Source organism: Lactuca virosa, chromosome 7, assembly GCF_052849685.1.
Source record: "Lactuca virosa cultivar CGN04683 chromosome 7, Lactuca_virosa_CGN04683_v6, whole genome shotgun sequence".
NCBI lineage: Eukaryota > Viridiplantae > Streptophyta > Magnoliopsida > Asterales > Asteraceae > Lactuca > Lactuca virosa.
In genome coordinates, this window is record NC_136432.1 from 33,744,500 (window position 1) to 33,765,671 (window position 21,172).

The 21,172-nt window shown below is 35.6% G+C and overlaps 1 protein-coding gene and 1 long non-coding RNA gene across 4 annotated transcripts in view; one reads left to right on the forward strand and one right to left on the reverse strand.

Moving 5' to 3' along the window:
• Positions 1-3,768: 3,768 nt before the first annotated feature.
• LOC145126532 (antimicrobial ginkbilobin-2-like protein) lies at positions 3,769-4,497 on the reverse strand. Its single transcript, XM_079061883.1, has one exon. It carries the CDS (start codon positions 4,495-4,497, stop codon positions 3,769-3,771), a length of 729 nt encoding a protein of 242 aa, XP_078918009.1.
• Positions 4,498-5,028: 531 nt separating this feature from the next.
• Positions 5,029-21,172, forward strand: part of LOC145124088 (uncharacterized) — a 39,829-nt gene continuing 23,685 nt past the window's right edge. For 2 of the 3 annotated variants that reach the window (XR_013715504.1, XR_013715506.1), the window contains exons 1-3: positions 5,029-5,299; positions 9,562-9,641; positions 9,744-9,802. This is a non-coding gene — a long non-coding RNA (uncharacterized LOC145124088). The remainder of the gene's footprint in view (positions 5,300-9,561; positions 9,642-9,743; positions 9,803-21,172) is intronic. The other variant, XR_013715505.1, reaches the window with a different exon arrangement.

The following is a 21,172-nucleotide window of genomic DNA, read 5'->3' on the forward strand; positions in this document are numbered from 1 at the left end:
CACTGAGAGATTAAGGAGATATAAAGCATTAGTGATAATGAATGTAAGTTCTGTTTATGCTTTTGTTTCAGTATTGACGATGACATCCTAAAGTTTTAATATGAACAAAATACATTTCTTCGGAAATGCTTTGATAATATATTTATCATGTTTTTCTGGGAACAAATTCCGCAATATATTTCTTTAAAAATATACTCTGATTTTTAAAATAAAGCATAAACACATCGGTCTTTTCTGACCGTGAAAATGGGGATGTCACATATATGTTAGAGAACCGGGCTACATGATCACACAAAAGTGCTTCGGCTTAGCATGAAAGGACCCGATTTTGTTCATAGGAACCGGGTTATATTACAATAATAGGCCCCGGTTGCTAAACCAGGTTTTAGTACTTTTTTCACATATGACTCGCCCATAAGAAACCCGGTTGAAAACTGGGTTCTTTTAAGCTTTTAACTGGGTTCTTTTACCCATTTTGTAGTAAGCAAATTCCATCACTATTTGATATTTTTGTCCATGTTTGTTTGTTTGTTTGTTTGTTTCTCCTGTTTGTCCATTTTCCAGCTCTTTTATGATATCCCCATAATTTTCTAAAATGAAATACTTCTTCACTTTACTTTCTTCCTCAAAGATCTCTTATGTTTCCTCTCAACTCAAACGAACCACCGAAGCTATAGTGTAACACCCTGTTCCGTATTGTTTCCTAAATAAGGATTGTGGCCCGAATATCGGTTATCATCAGGCTTAGGGCCTTTAGGGAAATAGAGATTTAGACCCATTTGGGTGTGGGTAATGTAACTTAGATGATCCAGGTGTTCGGTTTGTGTTTTGGAGCCAAATGGGTATATCGGTAAAGTGTCAGTTCTGGATTTTATGGAAATTGGATTTTAGTTCGGGAATTTTTATGGAAAGTATGAGTTGATAGAAACATAGAGCTTCTCGTCACCTTTTCATGGATATAAGGATCGTCAGAAACGGACTTATAACGAAGAAGTTATGGCCTTCAAAAGTTTGGTGATTTTAGGGTTTAACCGGGTACGCGGGGCGTACACAAGTGTGCGCATGGCCTACTAGTGAGAAGGCCAGTATACGGGGCACACATTGGCGTACGTTGGGCGTACTAAGCAAAACGATCGCGGTCCTTTAGGGAGTACGCTGGTCGTACCAGAAGTACGTTGGGCGTACTCCAGTTAGACCCAAACCCTAATTTAGGGTCTTGAACCCTATTTAAGCTCCTTAACTCACCACCGGACCCTATTATCGTTAGCCTCTCCAACTTGAGGGGGGAGTGTTGACCAGAACTCTTAGTTATGGCATAGATTGGGATTGATCCTTTCCTATCGGTCCTTTGTATTGTATTTATCTTTTTTGTAAATAGAGTATTGTTTCCTTAATTCTCATTGTACTTTGTGTCTATATACATTGCTCCATAGAAGAATGAAGTTATGTTGTTCCCAATCTCTCTTCTAATTCTACATTCACTATATAAACAACTTTCATGAAACAAACAAAATGTATAAATGAACAAATTGAACATAAATTAAAGAAAATGTGAATTCCAGATGAACAAGTACAATCAAGCACATTTAGAGACAACATTAAGTCAATAATTTGAAAACTAAAAAATAAAAAATGCTCACAATTTATAAAAGAATAAGGTTAATATTATAATAATAAGACCTCATACTCAAACTCAAACTCTTAATGGGTGTTATATGTATGCAAAGACACTAATCACCATTGCCACTTTTCCATGGCTTGAGCACACCAACAACTACTTATGCAATAATAATGAGTAAAATCAAAATAGCAAGGATTTGAATCGAAAAAAAGAATAATTCCTATCAATTCTTTTTTTATTAACAAAATACCCATTAGATCTTTTAGTATAATAAAGGTAGCGAATCCCCTCAATCCAATTGCAAATGATTCTATTACCACAATAGGAATTGAAACTCTAATTGCTATCACATAAAAAAATGCACGTTCTTGTTACAATCCATAAAAGGAATAAAGTACCCTTGGAACTTATTATTGCACCAGACCCAAAAGACTTCAAACCAAATTTGAACCCCCACCTGTCTAGCATAAACTCGAATATCGATCTGCCGCATATTAAAAATATCAAAAAAAAGACTGAAATACCCTTTTTCCAAATTATTATAGCAAGAATTCAAATTCCTTTCTAAACATCTCTTATCTTTTATTTTCTAGTCAAAATAACCCAGAACCATAAAATCAACTTTAATACTGTCAAGAGTTATATCCACTAAAAAAGACGAAATTGCCTTTTATTTGAAAATTTTAAATTGATGATCTTCCTTCTGAATTTAGTAACACATTTATGCCGGTCCTTCCAAAGAATAAAAGAAACATAATCCATAGGATTCTTCAACCGACTATATCTCATCAGATTATTGAACCAATAGCACCAGAGCATCCAAAAACCACTTTTCCGCCTGATAACCTTAGAACCACATAAACATCTCTTTAAACAAAATTCGAATTTTGCATCTGATGAGAACAACCCGATTAAATTCAGCAGACCCCAAAGAAAGACCATATCCAATCTCTATCATACTTCAAGTTGCAATTTTCAGTATTAACCAAAAAAAGACAAATACATGTAAAAACAAATTCTCGAGAACATCACAGTGTAAAGTAGATGAAACAAATTGAACCCATTTTGAATTCAAACGAGTCATGATGAAACTGACCATATTTGCTATTTCAGGCACCTGAATCATGAAGCTTATGAAATATGTGGAAGATGGTGGTTTTTCTATGTTGGGTTTAGCGGGAGAGGGTGTCAATTTGAAGTAGCCGTACTTGATTTAAAATAGTTGTATTTGAATCTAATTGTGAGCCGTATTAGAATGGATGGACAAACAACCTAGCCTATTCATTCAAATAAGCAAAATTTTGATTAAAATTTAAGCCCTATTAGATTTCAATTTCACTTTTTCTAGTATGGGATACATACATTAGCCGTATTATGTTAGTCTTTTTCTAGTACAACATTATTGATACTACATGGCATTCTCTTGGACTTCCAACTTTTTGGGAAGTATGTAGGCCTGAGAAGTGGATGTGGATTCCATTTTTGTAATAAAGTTGTTGAAACTAGGCATTGCTAATCCATATCACATCCAAAGGATTGAATATCACTTTGGAATTGATTTTTAATGTGTAAACGAAAATGTAAGACTTTAGAAAAAAAAACATTCGATAATAATTAAACCCAAAGGAAATAAGAGTATATCAAGAAAGGCAACACAATATTTAATTACACTATTACTCTTCGAAGGAGAAGCCCATATATACATCATACAATAAATTACTTGAAATGGAAAAGACAACAGATTTACATAAATGAAACTGTAACCTAATATATCTATATTTAACAAACAAGCTTAACATAATACCAATTACTTTTATTAGAACATTGAATTAAATGACTTGCATGGTGTTCCGTACTTCCGATGTGTACTTGCCTTGCTGCTACGTATTTCCTTGGGTTTAAGGTGAATGAAAAGGTTAATGATTTTATTGATGGTTTGAATTTAACTCTTTTTTATATTAAACGTATAGTCTTTGCTAAACTCATGACCGAAGAAAGTCATGAAATTGTTTATCGAGCAATTAAATTAAGATTTACTCAAAGATCATATGACAATCCATTAAACTGAAGTTCGGAATTCAATGGATTTTGGATGCCCTAATCATGAGTACACCTGCAAGAGTTATGTTTTCCATTTGGAAAAATCTTCACCCTGAGTATCTAAAAAAGCAATTGGGTGAGAATATTCTCGCAGCCTTTCTTCCGCTACAACAATAACGGTGCGCATCCGTTAACCCTTGTAAACATTTTTCGCACAGCTCCCTGGATAAGTCAGCAGTACACTGCATAGCCCCATACACAGGTTGATTTCTAAAATTTATCTTATATTCAGACTTTTTATCTTTAGTACCTCGGGATGCGTCCATCTTTAATCTACGCATAAAATAAAACATAACTTCGTCAAAGTTAGCTGGCGGATTCACAAGACTTCCTTTTTGATTATCTGGTAAAGTGAACCGAGACCAATCATCAAGAGCTCCTAATATTTTACGATCAGAGAAATGTATCATACAATTTGAACCCCACATCACAGCCTCTTTTTGATCCATGCACTTGATTGAAAGTTGAACAGTCAACTTGTGTATACAGTCCTTACAGTTTCCACCCCAATGGGTAGAAATACCGGAGCAAAGGGCCATGACATGTGCTGCTTCATTCACGCCTATGGATGAATTGAATGATCCGCCATTATACGTGTCCATATTGCCGACAGTATTCAATGCAACTTTGAGGTTTCTGCTGTAATCAGACCTTGTTGTGTAGTTGCCTGTGTCTCTGCATCTGAAGACAGGCTCTGCGGGGAATTGAGCTGTGACGAGATTAACAGTGTTGATGATTGCTTGAAGAAGAAAAGCTATTGAAATTATGGATTTCATTTTTCGTTTGTTGATCAAGATAGTAATTAATGTGTGGGGCTTATTGCTCTTATACACCAAATTACTAAAATCAATCGTTGTCAAATGTTAGGTATCTTCAAGTAGAGTTACGTATAATTAATATATTTGTTTGATTGTTGTAAATGGTGAGTACCTCAAAATAAAGTTTAACTTGTCTACGGATTTAATTCTTTAACCAAAGGTGATGGTAGTAGGAGTCGCTTTTTCTTTTTTCTTTTTTCTTTTCTTTTTTTTAATTTTTAAAATGAGTTGATTTTTTTTTTCTTTTTCTTTTTTTAAATTTCAAAATGAGTTGATTTCATTTTATGGTGTTAAACATTTAAATATTGTATTCGCCTTTCTTATTCTTAATGTTTTTTAATAATATCATATATATACTCATATCTAATTTTTTGATAATTTTTAATATTTTAATAATCCTTTTTTTTTATATTCTTAAAACATTATAACTAAAATAAAAAGTTAATGGACCATAATGTCCTTAATCCTAAATGCCTTTTCACTGCCTGGATACATCAATCGTATTTCTCCGCACCCCCTAAAATCCCTAATTGCTTGTTCGTCTACCTTGAATAGAAGGAATTAATACTGTTGATCGTTCCCCTGTCTTGACAAACATTCATTATGAAGGGCTTCCAAACATTCATGTTGTATTGATGAATTCTCCATCTGGGTTTTCTCCAATTGCAGGTAGCGACCACAGACTCCGAATTCTCCACTCCCCTGCAGCCACGTGCTCTGAATTCATCGACCAGCAAGGCAGCGATGACTCAGTATTCAGGTAAGATTGAGCCTCAAGTTTCATTAGTTTATTGATTTGAGCAACTGTTCTTCTGTTTGCATCTACCCTTGCTGTTGAGAAGAATAGTTCGGATCAACCCTTGTTTATTTGAGCAACTGTTCTTCAGCTGATTAGTTTGTTATACGTTTCTGATTTAAAACCATGTATCTGATATTCTCATTTAAAACCATGCAAAACGATTTAATTCAACAGTATTCTTTGATACTACCACAAGTTCAACATATGGCTACCCCAACCACCCAATCAAACACCATTCTAAACTCGTTATTTGCCTTCATCTCCTTGATTGCATCAAGCACATCACCATGCTTTCAACATCTAGATAAGCTCATCTCACACCATATTTCAATTTTGTTCCAAACAGTTATGGAAATTGCACAACTCGAAAACACATGATTTGTACATTGCCGAACATCCGTGCCAAACGAGCAAAGAGAATCATCCAAGTCTAGACCTCCTTGAACCAGGTTATTGTTATAAAAATGATCAACATAGAACAACCAAACAAACACAATGATTTAAAGTGGAAACCCAAAATCAAGAAAACCTACTATGAAATGTCACTCTTATCAAAAAGTTATATGGCTGATAAGTCTCCAACGCGAGAGGAGAGAAAGAAGATGTAATGGAATAATAGGTAATAAATAATCCAAGGGGCTTTATATAATAGTCTCACAAGAATCATAATCATATTCCAAAACTCCTAAAAGAAAGGAAGCATTCCTTATAAATTGGGCGTCCTAGCCTAGTAACCATCTAATAACTACATAATTAATTGTATTTTCGAATTCCACATGAACTAATAATTATGCAGAAGCAATGGGAAAAAGGTTGGTTGCATAAAAAGAAAGTACTACCCTAATGCATCACACTCAAACGCAACACTTACATAAAATGGTGCACTAACAACACATTGCTTGTGCAAAAAAAAGGTTTTGAAGCATTTTCCACAAACTCTACCTTGAGACGAAAAAAAAAGCTTCGGCAAAAATAAACCTTCAAATCTTTAATTAACTGGAATCGAATAATAAGTAGCGCCAAAAAGTCTCTAAGGACTAAATTGGGGGTAGAATGGTAAAAAGGTTTATGGATGACTCCATCTAATAAGCTGTTTTAAACAAGTAAGAAGTAATATAGTGTTTGAGATTGTTTATTTAAAGTGTTTATTGACTTATTGCGGTTTGGGACCTAACTGTCAATAAGCAAGAGATAACATTATGACAAACCGCAATAAGCTAATAAACACTTTAAATAAGCAATCTCAAACACCCCTAATGTATATTTGTCACTAACCAAGAGACAATATTTGTATAACTCTTACATAAAATATGGGATAGATCTAGGTATGTTGCATATAGTTGTCAATGAGCAAGAGTTTACATTATGATGGTGCGTCAAAGGTACACTCGACCGCAAACTCCAAATTACTCCCTCAACATCTTTTGCAACTCAATTTTTCAAGAATTACAAAGATTGGAGTTAGGTTCCTTATGACATTGAATGAAATAACGAGACCTAAGATGTGATAAAATAGAAACTCTAGACTACGATGAGTGATAAGTAGTGCCCATGTCCATGGAGGCATGTAACCGTTGGTGGTTCGGCTGTGGACAAGGGATATAAATGGAATTCTATCTAATTTCATAACAAGGGATACATATACATGCTAATTAAATCTAATTATGTTATACGAATAACATACATAATATATCGACTTATACAAAATATAAAAAAATTATCAACTGCACGTGTACCTTATAAATCGGACCAAATCCGCCTTGACCAATTTTGTTTGCATCAAAGAAACTATTGGTAGCTGCTTCAATGGTGACCAAATCGAATTGTAAAGATCCTACTACACCCATTTCCATTTCCATTTCAGCTACATATATAACATGCAATTATATATTGAGCAACAACTTCAATATATTAATCATAATTAGGCCGTCTCCAATGGATTAAACCCATGGAGAGTTGTATGGATTGCCAACTAGGAAAGAGAATATACACATTCACTTTAATTCTTAAAAACTTAATAAATTTTCAATTACAACTTCATTCTACCGTTCAATGGTCATTCAACTCCACACTCTCTCTCCTCTATATTATATTCACATTTATTCCATTAAACCATCGTATAACTCCCATTGTGGATGACCTTAATGGAAATCTTTACCCCTTTAGCTTCCAGTAAAATTATAATCACATAATTTTATAAATACTCTTTGATGACTTTCGTGTTCCTCCTGCATGCATATTACTTAATTATCAAGAAATAAATGTTTCATACTATTATTAATATTTATTGTGGTTTTGGTTTTCACTCGTCAATTATATAGTTTTCACTCGTCAATTATATAGTTTGCTTAATATTTATTGTGGTTTTACCTCCGTCAATTAGGGTGTCACTACTACTGTTAGAGTGCCATTTCGACCTTATTGTCTAAACTTGTAGAGAATCATAATCTATAAAGTGTGTTACGTGATGAAAACCAACAATTATATGTATATACTAAAGCCATTAATGTTGGTTAAGAATTTGGCGGGAAAAATATCTATTGGGAACGATCACAATATTTGGGGCAGCCAAACGAGGTGGAGGGTTTGTTAGAGTGACAACGATAGATGAGGAGGAGGATGCAGTGGATGATGGGGTGGAGGCTGAGAAAGGTGTGGTGGCATCAGTGGTGTTGTCCCGGCAGAACCAGAAGAGGAGGTTTGGTGGTCTTGGGTGTTGAGAAACTCAAAGTGGTGGGTTGTTTGGAGTCACTGATTCGAAAAAGAAGATGGTTTCGTGGAACACAACATGCCGAGAGATTTATGGTGCTACTGTATTCCCTTGGGTTTAAGGTGAATGAAAAGGTTTATGATTTTCTTGTTTATCTGGATTCAACTCTTTATTATATTAAACATATATTCTTTGCTAAAATCATGACCGAAGAAAGTCACCAAATTGTTTGTCCAGCAATTAAATTAAGGTTTACTCAAAAATGATATGACAATGAAGTTCCGAATTCAATGGATTTTGGATGCCCTAATCATGTGTACACCTGCTAGAGTTATGATTTCCATTTGGAAAAATGTTCACCCGAGTAACTGAAAAAACAATTGGGTAACAACATTCTGGCAGCCATTCTTCCGCTACAACAAGTATGGTGCGCCAGAATTATATTTTGTAAACATTTAGTGCACAGCTCCTTGGATAAGTCAGCTGTACACTGCATAGCCCCATACACAAGTCTTCTTTCATAAACTGTCGTCCCAAATGAAGACTTTTTATCGGTACCTTTGGCTGCTAGCCCCTGTAATTTCTTCATCAAATCAGACAAAGCTTTGTCAAACTGATCTGGCTTATTCGCAAGACTTCCTTTTTTATCTGGTAAAAAGATCCGAACCCAATCATCAAGAACTCCAAATATTTTACGATCTGAGTAATGTAACATACAATTTGAACCCCACATCACAGCCTCTTTTTGAAGCTTGCACGTGACTGCAAGTGAAGTGGTCAACTGGTATATACAGTCCTTACAGTTTCCACCCCAATTGATAGAAACACCGGAGCAAAGAGCCATGACATATGCTGTTTCTTTCTCGCCTTTGGATGAACTGAATGATCCGCCATTATACTTGTCCATATTGCCGACCGCATTCAATGCGGTTTTGAGGTTTGTGCTGTAATCAGACCCTGTTATGTAGTTGCCTGTGTCTCTGCATCTGAAGGCAGGGTCTGTGGGGAATTGAGCTGTGACGAGATTAACGGCGTTGATGATTGCTTGAAGAAGAAACGCTATTGAAATTATGGATTTCATTTTTCGTTTGTTGATGAAGATTGTAATTAATGTGTGGAGGTTGTTGTTCTTATACACCAAATTACCAAAATCACTCGTTGTCAAACGTTAGGCATATTCAAGTAGAGTACGTATAATTAATACTATATTTGATTGATTGTTGTAAATGGTGAGGTACCTCATAATAAAGTTTAACTTGTATACGGATTTAATTTTTTAACCAAAGGTGATGGGAGTAGGAGTTGCTTTTTCTTTTTTTCTTTTTTTTTAAATTTAAAAATGAGTTGATTTTATTTTAGTATTACTATAGAGAAACACATTATGTTTAGGATTATATCTAATGTTTAGGCATTGTCATGGATTTTGGCTTTAATTTGGATTTAGCCTTTCACCCTACATATAACACTTCCTTTTAGAGTTTTGATTTTGATTTTGGATTTTCTTATTAAACAGCAATGGCATGGTGACTTGTGGAGAGCAAATTCTAGTGGGCCTTCTACCGCTAATTGTACCTTTCATTTTGTACGTTTAAGGTTGATTTTGGCTAAAATTATGCGGATTATTTGTTAAGATATTTGAATGGAATTTTGGTCCTGATTTATTTTTTGATTGAATGCATGTGCATTTCGTTGGAGATATCAAGAGAACAACGTCGATGAAATAATTGCTCGCTCCTACTATTCATGAAGGTCAAGTAAGTGATTAACGGAACAAAGAATAATCAGTCAACCACCTAAATTTGGATGTTTACTTCTTTGGATTGTGATAACAACTTATAGAAGTTTTTATAAATACAAATACGGGCACAACGTTCTCGCTAAACAATAATTAAGGGGTTGCAGCCCCTTTTTGGTCACACACGACCCATACCTACTTTTTTAGTGCAATTCCAACACGGCCCGTGTTTCTCTCTTCTCTCTGCTTCCACATGTGCAATCTTGATTTTCCAACTTTTTCCGTTTCGTATCCAATCGTTCTGATATCTTCACCTATGCTTCCCGACACTACCCAAAGCGGGTTTTAACCTCCGGATCACCTAAAAAGACCGTAAAAACAGGCAAATAAGGTTGTTCTATTAATTAACATGACTTTTGATAGAATAAACGCAAAATGAAATAAACTATACTAAATAGATGCATAAAAGGGACGAAAAAGATGTGCAAAAAGGTACACAGTGCACCTAACAAATCTCACCAAGCTTAGACATTTCTTGTCCTCAAGAAAGAACGAGAATTAGACAAAACATGATGATTTCTAGATGGAAAAAAGATAGAATAAAAGGGGACAGAAAGATCCTAAAGGGGATAAGAACGAATGCATGCAAAAAAAAATAATGAAAATAGCATATGTACAAAAGAAACTAAGAAAATAAGCTTAAGAAAGTTTCAAAATAAAAGTAAAATTTTGTTTTTTTATCTAAATTTCATAATTCTTCTTGTCACACTAGGGTTATGAAAGTTAATTACCAATTATCCATTTATTGTTCTCATTTCAAAAAAGTCTCAACAGAGTCAACCTTGGAAGTTGTCCTTTAAATGACAATCATGGGCCCAGATTTTTGGCACTTATCACAATGTGCACATAGTACATAAGCATCATGAAAAAAGGTAGGTCAATAAAATCGGATATCTAAAATTTTTTGAGTTGTCATTTGGGATCCAAAGTGACCTCCGCAAGTATAGGAATAACAAAAGTTAAGTATGAATTGTACCTCATTTTGCTCAACACACCTTCGGATCATTTGGTCTGTATAATACTTCCAAAGGTATGGCTCATCCCACACATACTTTTTGATTCCTTCTTGATCTTGTCTTCTCGCCAACGTGTGGATTCCGGGGGAAATTTGTTTGTGACCAACTAGTTTACAATATCCACATACCATGGTGCTTCTTTGGTCATGAACAAGTGTTCATCCAAAAATGAGTCACATATTTGTGTCATATCTTTGGGTGATACAATACGGCTAAGGTGATCCGCAGCCAAATTCTATTTCCCGTATTTATCTTTAATCTCTATATCTAACGCTTGCAATAGTAACATCCATCATATTAACCTCATATTCGAACCTTTCTTGGTTAGTAAGTGGTTTATAGTTGCATAGTCCGAATAGATGATCAACTTAGTCCCGAAGAGGTGTTGTCCGAACTTCTATAGCGCAAAGACAATAGCAAGCAACTCTTTTTCTGTGGTGGTGTAGTTGCTTTGTGCCCCGTCTGGAATCTTAGATGCATAATAGATGACATGATGTGCTCGATCAACTTTTTGGCCCAATACCGCCCCAACAGTCGTGTTGCTCATATCGCACATGATCTCAAACGGGAGATCCTAATTAGATGGTTGGATGATGGGAGCGGAAGTGAGTAGGTCTTTCAAAGGATCAAAAGCATCCTTGCATGGTTGCGTAAACTCAAATTCAACATCTTTTTGGAGGATTTGACACATCGGAACCGTGATCTTTGAGAAATCCTTGGTGAAGCGCCGATAGAAACTTGCATGACGAAGAAACGAATGAACTTCCCAAGCATTTTCGGGTAAGGAAGACTCTTGATAACAATCTTGGCCTTGTCAACTTCCAAGCCTTTATAGGACATAATATACCTAAAATCAGTCCCTTATCCACCATGAAATGGCATTTCTCATAGTTAAGCATAAGATCTGTGTCAATGCACCATATCAAAACTTTTGTTAAACTGCTTACACATACATCAAAGGAGTCTCCATAAACTGTGAAATCATCCATCAAGACTACAATGATGTTTTCAACATATTCAGAAAAAATGATCACCATGCATCTTTAAAATGTTATGGGGGCATTGCATAGACCAAAAGGCATACGGCTATAGGAAAATGTGTCAAAGGGACAAGTGATGGTGGTTTTCTCTTGGTCTTCTAGGGCTACCGAAATTTGATGAAAACCCGAGAAATCATCTAAACAATAATAGTGAGATTTACCCGCCAATATCTCTAAAATTTGGCCAATAAATGGCAAGGGGAAATGGTCTTTTCTTATAGAAGCATTTAGTTGTCAGTAATCAATAAAAACCCTCCACCCGTTTTGCACACGAGTGAGAACGAATTCTCCTTTGGAGTTTTTAACAACATTAACTCTGACTTTCTTTGGGACCACTTGAATGGAACTAACCCATTTACTGTCAGAGATGGAGTAAATAACACTTGCATCTAAAAGCTTCATAATTTCTTTCTTCGCCACCTCCATCATTGGCTTGAAGTCTTCCTCTATCAAGATCTTATGCATGCAAAAGGAAGGGTTCAACCCCTTTATGTCTGTGATTTTACACCTTATTGTTTTCTTATAGTGTTTCAACAAGGTGATCAACTCCTCCTCTTCCTTTCTTGACAACTTGTTGGAAAATATGATGTAAGGGTGCAAAGTCACTCTTGGATGTTATGAGGGCTTACTCCTTTGTGTGTGCATAATGAGTTGTCTTTCCTTTATAAGGAAGTGAGTGACACTCATTTTATCTAATGAACATTTTGAGAGATTAGTTTAGAGAGAGAATTTTGTAAAACCCATTTTGTACTCTTTCTATGAAACTAATGAGAGCTTAAAAGAATTATTTAGATCTTGTGTTCATGTTCTTGATTTTACTTGATGATTCACTAAATCATTCTTAATTCCGCACATGCCATCATAATAAACACCACTACAATTGGTATCAAAGCGGGTGTTCTTGATTGGATCAAGAATTGATCCTTGATGGCTATCTTGATTTGGTGATTCTTCATGTTCTTATTGATCTTCATGATTTAGAGAGTATTTGGATTCTAGAAATCGAATTCATCTTTGATTCTATTCAAAATTCGATTTTCTTCACTAGAATTCAAGTGATTTTTACTTTCTCTCTCTAGAAAACCCATTCAAAATCACTTTCTCTCTCTAGAAATCTTCAAGTTTTTGAGATCATGGTGCGTTTGGAGTATGATTCTTGGGTTGTGATTGTTAAAGATTTGAAATACAAAGTCAACGAATATCAATTCTATGGATTGGTGTTAAGTGGGTTGATTTCGCAAGAAACTTTGATTTCTTATGGAGGTTTGAAGGATGATCATGGAAGATTGATATTTCAACCACTTTTGAAGATTTAATGTTTGTATGATCTTTTCATTATGAAGTTAGTTGCAAGCGATAACCGAAAAGAAGGAGAAGAAAGAGATTTGTTTAATAAAAGATATATTTCTCTTGTTGAAAACCCAAGTGATCTTCATGCTCTTAAGGTTATTGAAGATGTTCTTGATGATCATCATGTTCTTGATGTTCTTGATGTTCAAGAAAAAGGAGTTCAAGTTGATTCTCACGATGAAAAAGTTTTTTGCTCGATTGGAGTTCAAACCGATGATATTTTGTGTTCTTGTGATTCGTTTGAAGGAATGATTCCTTATCGGAATTCGTTTGAAGGAATGATTCCTTGTGGAAAGTGGGTTTGTTCATGAAATCAAGTCTTCAAGATGCAAAAAGATGAGAAAGAAAAAGAAGAAGATTAAACGGAAGAACAAGCGGGTTTATTCACAAAAATCGTCAAATGTTGTTGTGAATCTGAAATCCGTGAAGCAAATTTGGGTTCCAAAGCAACAATCTCCAAAGGTTGCAATGAATTTGAAGTCAAAACCCAAAAGTATTGGTGGTTCTTTTGAAGATGTTCTTGGATCGTTGAAGAACACGAAGAACACGAAGAACGAGTTGTACACCTCGCATAATGGGTGGTACAATGTTCAAATTGGAGATTTTCTCGTTCCAACCAAAGAACCAAGATCTTCTAAATTCGATTCGTTTGTTGAAAATGGAACTCGATTCGTCAAAAAGGCATCTCAAATTTTCAAATGGATTCCAAAACATCCATGATTTCGATTCATGTTTTTTTTTGTTTTTCATTTTTGATCGATTTGTCTCATTGGATCAAACCCGTTTCAACCCCATTGATTGATCCAATTATTTTTTTTTATCAAATCACAAAATCAAAATCATTTTCTATAAGTTTGTTACTGTTCATCCGATTTATCATTGAGCCCAAATCAAGTCATTTACTGTTTATGATTTTTTTTAACTGAGCCCAAAATGATTAGTCATTCCGTTTTTTTATCCGAATTCACTGTTGAAACCCAAAGAATTCATTAAACAGATATGAAACATTTCGTTTGTTCCTCATCACACGCTTACAGTGCTTGTACTCTCAAATGTTCTTGTTCATACGAACTGATGATGATCGAAAGTTGCCATTCACATTGGATGTTCTTGGGATCAATTTCGATTTTGACTGTTAGGTTACTGAAATCGAAATCAATTGGTTGAAATTGCTTTTCAATTTTAACTTTCGTTCACTTGTTTTCTTCGCATCTGGTGGCTATGCTTTGACTCGATAATCAATTTTCAACTTCATTTGTGTTCTATGATTGATTGGAATTGGTTGACAATCGAATATGTCTATTGATATTGTTTGTGATTCCGATTTCAACTGATGAAGTCTTGAAGTCGAACGAAGTTGAGTTCGATGTAGGGTTAAATTCAATTGATGAAAGAATTGGAATTCGACGTATATATTTGGTTCGAAATTGGATTGGTGATTATTGGAAGTCGAAATAGGTTAATGGTGATGTTCAGTTCTAGAGAACGAATTGATGATTTCAATCTGAGTTGACTTGTTGAAGTCAAACTGTGTTCTATTGATTTTGAGTCTACAGGAAGGATCGATTTTGAAGGGTTAATTGTTAATTTTGAAAGGGGAAGGCTTATTGATTTCGATTTTGGTGAGAAAGACTTGTTAACGAAGACCTGGAATCAAGTTTAGAAGTTGATTTTGAATGATATAGAATGGTATTGGGTGTTTAGTCGACATTTGGAATCGACTTGGAAGGATTGATTTTGATTTCGAATCGTTACAGGTAGATGGTCGTTGCTTGAGAACGAACTGAGCATAACGAATCGATGGGTTCTAAGTCAAAATGGGAGAACGAAGTCAAAATGGGTCATATGAGAATCGATTTTGATTATTTGATTTTGAACTCAAAGCAGATGAAATGTGGTCGATGGTTTTGAAAAGCGAAAGTTGGAGTCTATAATCAATAGTTGATTTGCAATGATTTCGAAAGTTTGGAGTTTGGATTGGTTATTGGAATTGATATCAACTGAGATGGTTTGGGGACAAACTGGAATTGAACTTGATTTGGAGTCGATGATAAAAGGATTGAACGAAATCGATTTTGGTTTGGTGTAAATGGCTTGATGATTTGGGAAGAACTGTAATAACGAAGATGCGATAGACGAATTGTTTTGGATTGGGTGATTGAATCTAACTATTGGGAAGGTAAAAAGTTTCGTTCAAATGAGAGAGAAAGATTTTGTACGAAGGTGCTGAGGATTTCGTGTGCTCTGATTGAACGAAGAGGAGCAGAAAATGGGTTGTGGATTTGGGATTAAAACTAACGAAGGGGAAGGAAAATCTTTCGTCTGTGTATTTTCGTTAGATTTGGGGAAGAAGAAAACATGAAGTTTCGAAAATAGCCCTTAATATTTCGAAAGTTTGACACAATTTACAAATTTTCGACAGTTTGGACACAACTTTCGTTAGTTTTGAAGACAAATGGAAAAGTTTCGTAAGCAGTCCCTATACTCTCGAAAGTTTGACAGTTTTGCCCCAATTCGAAAAAGGACTGTTTTTTGTTGAGAAGTTGAAGAAAATGCATTTATGGTCCTTACAGTTTGTGCGAATTTACGCTTTATGCCCAGTTTTGCAAATGGGATAGAGTTTCGCATATTAGGCTGGTTTTGGGGCAATGGGTCCCTGCAAGTTTCAGAAAGTGACAATTTATACCCGGTTTTTGAAAAGTCTTGCAAATTTCACCCAAAAAGTCAAAAATTTTCATAAATTGGAAAATTTTTGTGGCTTTTTCATTATTGTTTTTCCGTGCAAGATTTTTGGTGTTTCATTTTTGGCACACATCAAGGGGGAGTATTATATCGTTCATTCCTCGGGCGCTTCTCACCCTTAATGGGTTTTATAATCATTTTTTGATTATAAAAAGGGGGAGAATGATGGGTATTCGAAGCGGATCTTTCATTTGCGGATTTGAAGACCGGTGTTTACTTCAAGGGGGAGTTTGGTCTTGATCGCGCGTGCTCGTTGGAGATTGAAGCCGGACATCCAATCCTAACTTTGAGGGGGAGAATGTAAGGGTGCAAAGTCACTCTTGGATGTTATGAGGGCTTACTCCTTTGTGTGTGCATAATGAGTTGTCTTTCCTTTATAAGGAAGTGAGTGACACTCATTTTATCTAATGAACATTTTGAGAGATTAGTTTAGAGAGAGAATCTTGCAAAACCCATTTTGTACTCTTTCTATGAAACTAATGAGAGCTTAAAAGAATTATTTAGATCTTGTGTTCATGTTCTTGATTTTACTTGATGATTCACTAAATCATTCTTAATTCCACACATGTCATCATAATAAACACCACTACATATGACTGGTAAGGTGTTTTCCTCTCTAATATATGCATACTTTAGATGGCCCGGGAGAGTCTTCAATTCCAGCTTTGGTGCTTGAATCACCAAGGGGAGGAGTTTGGATGTAGCATTAGGTAACTTGGATTTTCTTTCTTCAACCACCATTTGCTTCTTGTCATCCATAAGATTAACAATTTCCAATATCTCTTGTCTATGTTGAACACCCTTGCAAGCTCCTTGAATTTGTCCTTGTCTAAACTTTGTGACAAAACTAATAACTTCAAAGCATCATGGTTAGACATATTAAAGCATTCTGGCTGAATCACATCCAGAAAATTAAGAGAATGCAAATCGGAAGGCTATCTCATGGCTTCATAACTACTGAAGTTAATGACTTCCCATCAAATTCCATAGACAAAGGACCATTGTAGACATCAATTTTTATTTTTGTTGTTTTATGAAAAGGTCTACCAAGAAGTATGGAACTTGAATTAGGGGAATCATCATCTCCTATATCTAAGACAAAGAAATCATCTGGAAAAACAAGTTCATTTACTTGCATTAACACATCCTCTAGTACACCTTTTGGATGTACTATTGACCGGTCGGCAAGTTGAACGATGACACCGGTTTTGTTCAATGGTCCAATACCAATTGATTTGTAAATGGAGTACGTTAGGACATTTATAATCGAGCATAGCTCTAGGTACATGAAGATTCCCCATTTTGAAAAGCACGGTAAAGACAACGGGATCGTTGCACTTCAAGGGCATCCTTTTTTCAAAACCGCTGAAACATTATCACTCACTTTTACCATTTCCTTACCCTTAAGTTCTTTTTTGATGTGCAAAGATCTTTCAAGAACTTAGCATATCTACGTACCTGCTTGATGGCCTCAAATACTGGAATATTGACTTCAACCTTCCAAAACATTTTCATAATCTCATTATTTTCTCGTTCTTTCCTTGAACTTGACAATCTACTGAGAAATGGGGTGTGAGTGACTTTGGCTTCGGGGATGCAAAGCTTCTATTGATTGGATCTTTCTTCTTTTTTCTCTTTTTGATCTTTACCTGACTTCTCTACCACTATCTCTTCTTCCTCTTCTTCAACATAAACCAGCTTCTTTGGACCATCATAACATTTTTTCCTCTTAGCGTAATAGCACAAGCCATGTGCCTCTGTTTGGTCTCGGTTTTGGTGGGCAACTTTCCTTGAGGCTCTAATTTGCTTACAGATGTGGCAAGCTGTGACATTTGTTGCTTTAAATTCTTTATGTTTACTTTGGTCTCTTGTTGGAATGATTGAGTTATAGTTGCCAATCTTTATACTATGTCTTCCAAAGACATACTTGATGAATCCACTTGTTGAGGTGGTTGTTAAGGCTGCCTTGGCTGAAAATTTTAAGGCTTAAATGGTGGTCTTTGTCAGTATGGAGGCCGTTGTATTGGTCGATAACCTATTCCTTAATTATTGTTCCACCCTTGATTGACTTAGGGTTGATCATAATATCTTCGATTATACCAAGAATATCCTCCCATAGAAGTTTCTTTTTAATATTATTCTTATTGAAATTGAGGGCACATATTGGTTGGATGCCCGATTTGAGTGCATATTCCACAAGGGCGGGGTGTGGGCTGCAGACCTTTGTCTTTAACAATAATCATTACCAACTTAGTCAAATCAAATAGTTGAGCTTCAATTTGAGGAGTGTGCACCTCTTTTACTCCTCGGGGTGCATCTGTGTACCAATCTTCATCTTGAATCGTATGTTTTGAATCCTCTTCCATGTTCTTGATAAGATCACTGATCTCGGTGGGGGTCTTATCAGTCAAAGACCCTCCACTTGAGGCATTGAAAAGTCTCATTTCCCAAGGTTTCATGACCTCAATAAAGTATTATATGATTTGATATTCGCTAATGCCATGCTTTGGGCAACGGGCACAAAGCTTTTTAAACATTTCCTAGTATGTATGAAATTCTTCTTTATTATGTTGTTTGATCCCAATTATCTCTCTTATTAGGATTGAGGCCTTTCATTTCCTAGAAGTATATATCTAAGAAGAGGCATTCAAGGTCCGCCCATGTATTTACCGTCCCCGGTAGGAGATCATAAAACCAGTCTTTAGCTTCATCTTGCACTGTAAAGGGGAATGCCTTAAGCTTGATTTCATCATCCATGACATTATGTGGTTTCATGCCAACACACACAATATGGAATAAAGTGGGGAGCTTATGGGGGTCTTTTTTTTAATGCCTTTAAAGGTTGGGAGTAAGCAGATGAGGGCAGATTTTAGTTCAAAGTTTGTGGCTGCTAGATAGGTTATGCAAAGAGGTTGTTGAGTAACCTATTGCCTCGCCCATTGATGAAGGTTTTGTTCAGGTAGGTCTGGTGGACCGCAATTGATGTTGTTGTTAATATCACTTGACATTATAGGATTTGGGATTGAGGTTTCTGTTGGCGTAAAGTCTGGATTCTATGAGTGGTTGGGGATGGTTGTGGTGACAGTGAGAGAGTTTTTGTTTCAGATGGGGATGCAGATATAATTGCGAGGGGTATTTCCTCCCAAATGTTAATGACTAGAGGGGCGGACAATAAAGAAGTCCTAGAACTCGGTTGCCTCTTACGAAGCTTGGCTTGCTTCCGTAACCTCTTTGCAGTCTACTCTATTTTCGTTTCAATTGGCAATGGTGTACATGTACGAAAAGATCTACGCATAAAATAATTAGTTACATTTTATCCCCGAGAACGGCGCCAATTTGTTAGGGTATCAAACCCAACAAATGATAGGATACAATATACTCCAAAAGAACACTGGTATATTACACTAAAAGGCAGTACAGATAAGCAGGGTCGATCCACAGACACACATGGTTAAAGTCTATACCTTTTTGTGTAAGGTACTTTGGTCACCAAAAGTAAAGAGGGTTCTGTATGTAATAATTCAAGTAAATGATTAAAGAAACAAGTAAACAATTAACTAATTAAAATAGATTCGGAATTTATAAAAGGCTCTAACTCTATGTATGAAAATTTAGCAATGTGATTCAAAGATAACATGATATTTACTAAATTCTACCTAAGTTGGTACTTGAGAGTGTTAACAAGCTCTAACACTTTCCATTCACAACATTAATTAACCAAAATAAGCTCTTTGATTAACCCTAACCTCACTAACCTAACCTAAACAAGCTCTTAGAATTAGATTGAAAGAATGCATTAAGTTTGGTGTGAATGTTCCCAACAACACCCAATATTCCTCAGAAGCTCGAGAGCGTAAGAGTGTGTGAATAAGATTTACACTAAACGCATCCAATGGAAATCATATTAGTCCTTGTTACCTAGTCCAATTCACAAAACAATTATGGATTTTGCAATTAGATAACTTGAATGACCTAACCTTAATTCAAATGACCAATAAGAATTACAATTAGAATCAAACATTTGATTAAAACAGAATCAAATTCACTAAATAGAAATTGAAAGAAAACATCAGGTCATATGATTAAAATCACAAAGAAAAAGTTAAGACATGAAGTTGGAGAAATTAGGGTTCTAGCCAAACATGACTAGAAAAATCAACAAGAAATAATACGCAACGAGACTTGCAGATCTAATAACAAAATGTTTCCAAATAATTACAATCAAATCCTTGTAGTAGTATTCAAAATCTCCTTCTTCACATGCTCTGGAAATGAAGTGTAAGTGTGTAATGTCCTAAAATCTTGAAATTGAGTAAAAAGGGAAAAATGCCAAAAGGCAGTTATTGTGTAACACCTCAAATTTAAGACCAAATTTTTCATTTTTAATTTACCAAAAATAAGTTTCATAAACCAATTTATCAAAGACATAATTGTTTAAAACACCCTTATTACAAAATATCAGAGTTCTCAAACTATCCCAGTAACAAATCTCCCAAGTAATGTGTACAATCAGACCTTTGCATTCCCGCGGTCCTCAGAAGTACCTACCACACATAAATCAACAACTATAAGCACGAAGCTTAGTGAGTTCCCCAAAATACCACACACGGAATAACAAAAATAAAAAGCTATGGGTTATCAGCAACCCTAAGGACTATCAGCAGTCCTGGTGGGCTAACAACACGCCCGGTGGGTTATCAGCAACCCTGGAGACTATCAACAGTCTCAGTCACACATAAACAGCATAACACATTAATAACAGCTAGACCCAGCTGGTCATCATAAATACAGCTTATTCTACCACATGGCTCATACAAACATGCAAGGGTCACAAAGACGACTAGCATCCTACATACACAATTTAGTGAGTCGGCATTGGTGCCTTCGACTCATGAGCACCAGGAGAAGTCTCACCTCTACTGATGATAATTGAATCGACACTCGGTATGTGTCAAACACTGCTGCTCACGCCAAACCAAAACTAGAAACAACCTAATCAATAATTAGGGTTTAACCCAAACCCATGGTCTAGTCCGTTCCTCATCATGATGAGGGCAAAAGACCATTTTGCCCTTTATATACAAGCCAAATAAACTAATCCCAAAACCCCTAATGGCCCAAGGCCCAAAATCGACCCATTGGGTTTCTGCTGAGAATGCCTGGCGTTCCGTCTATGACGCT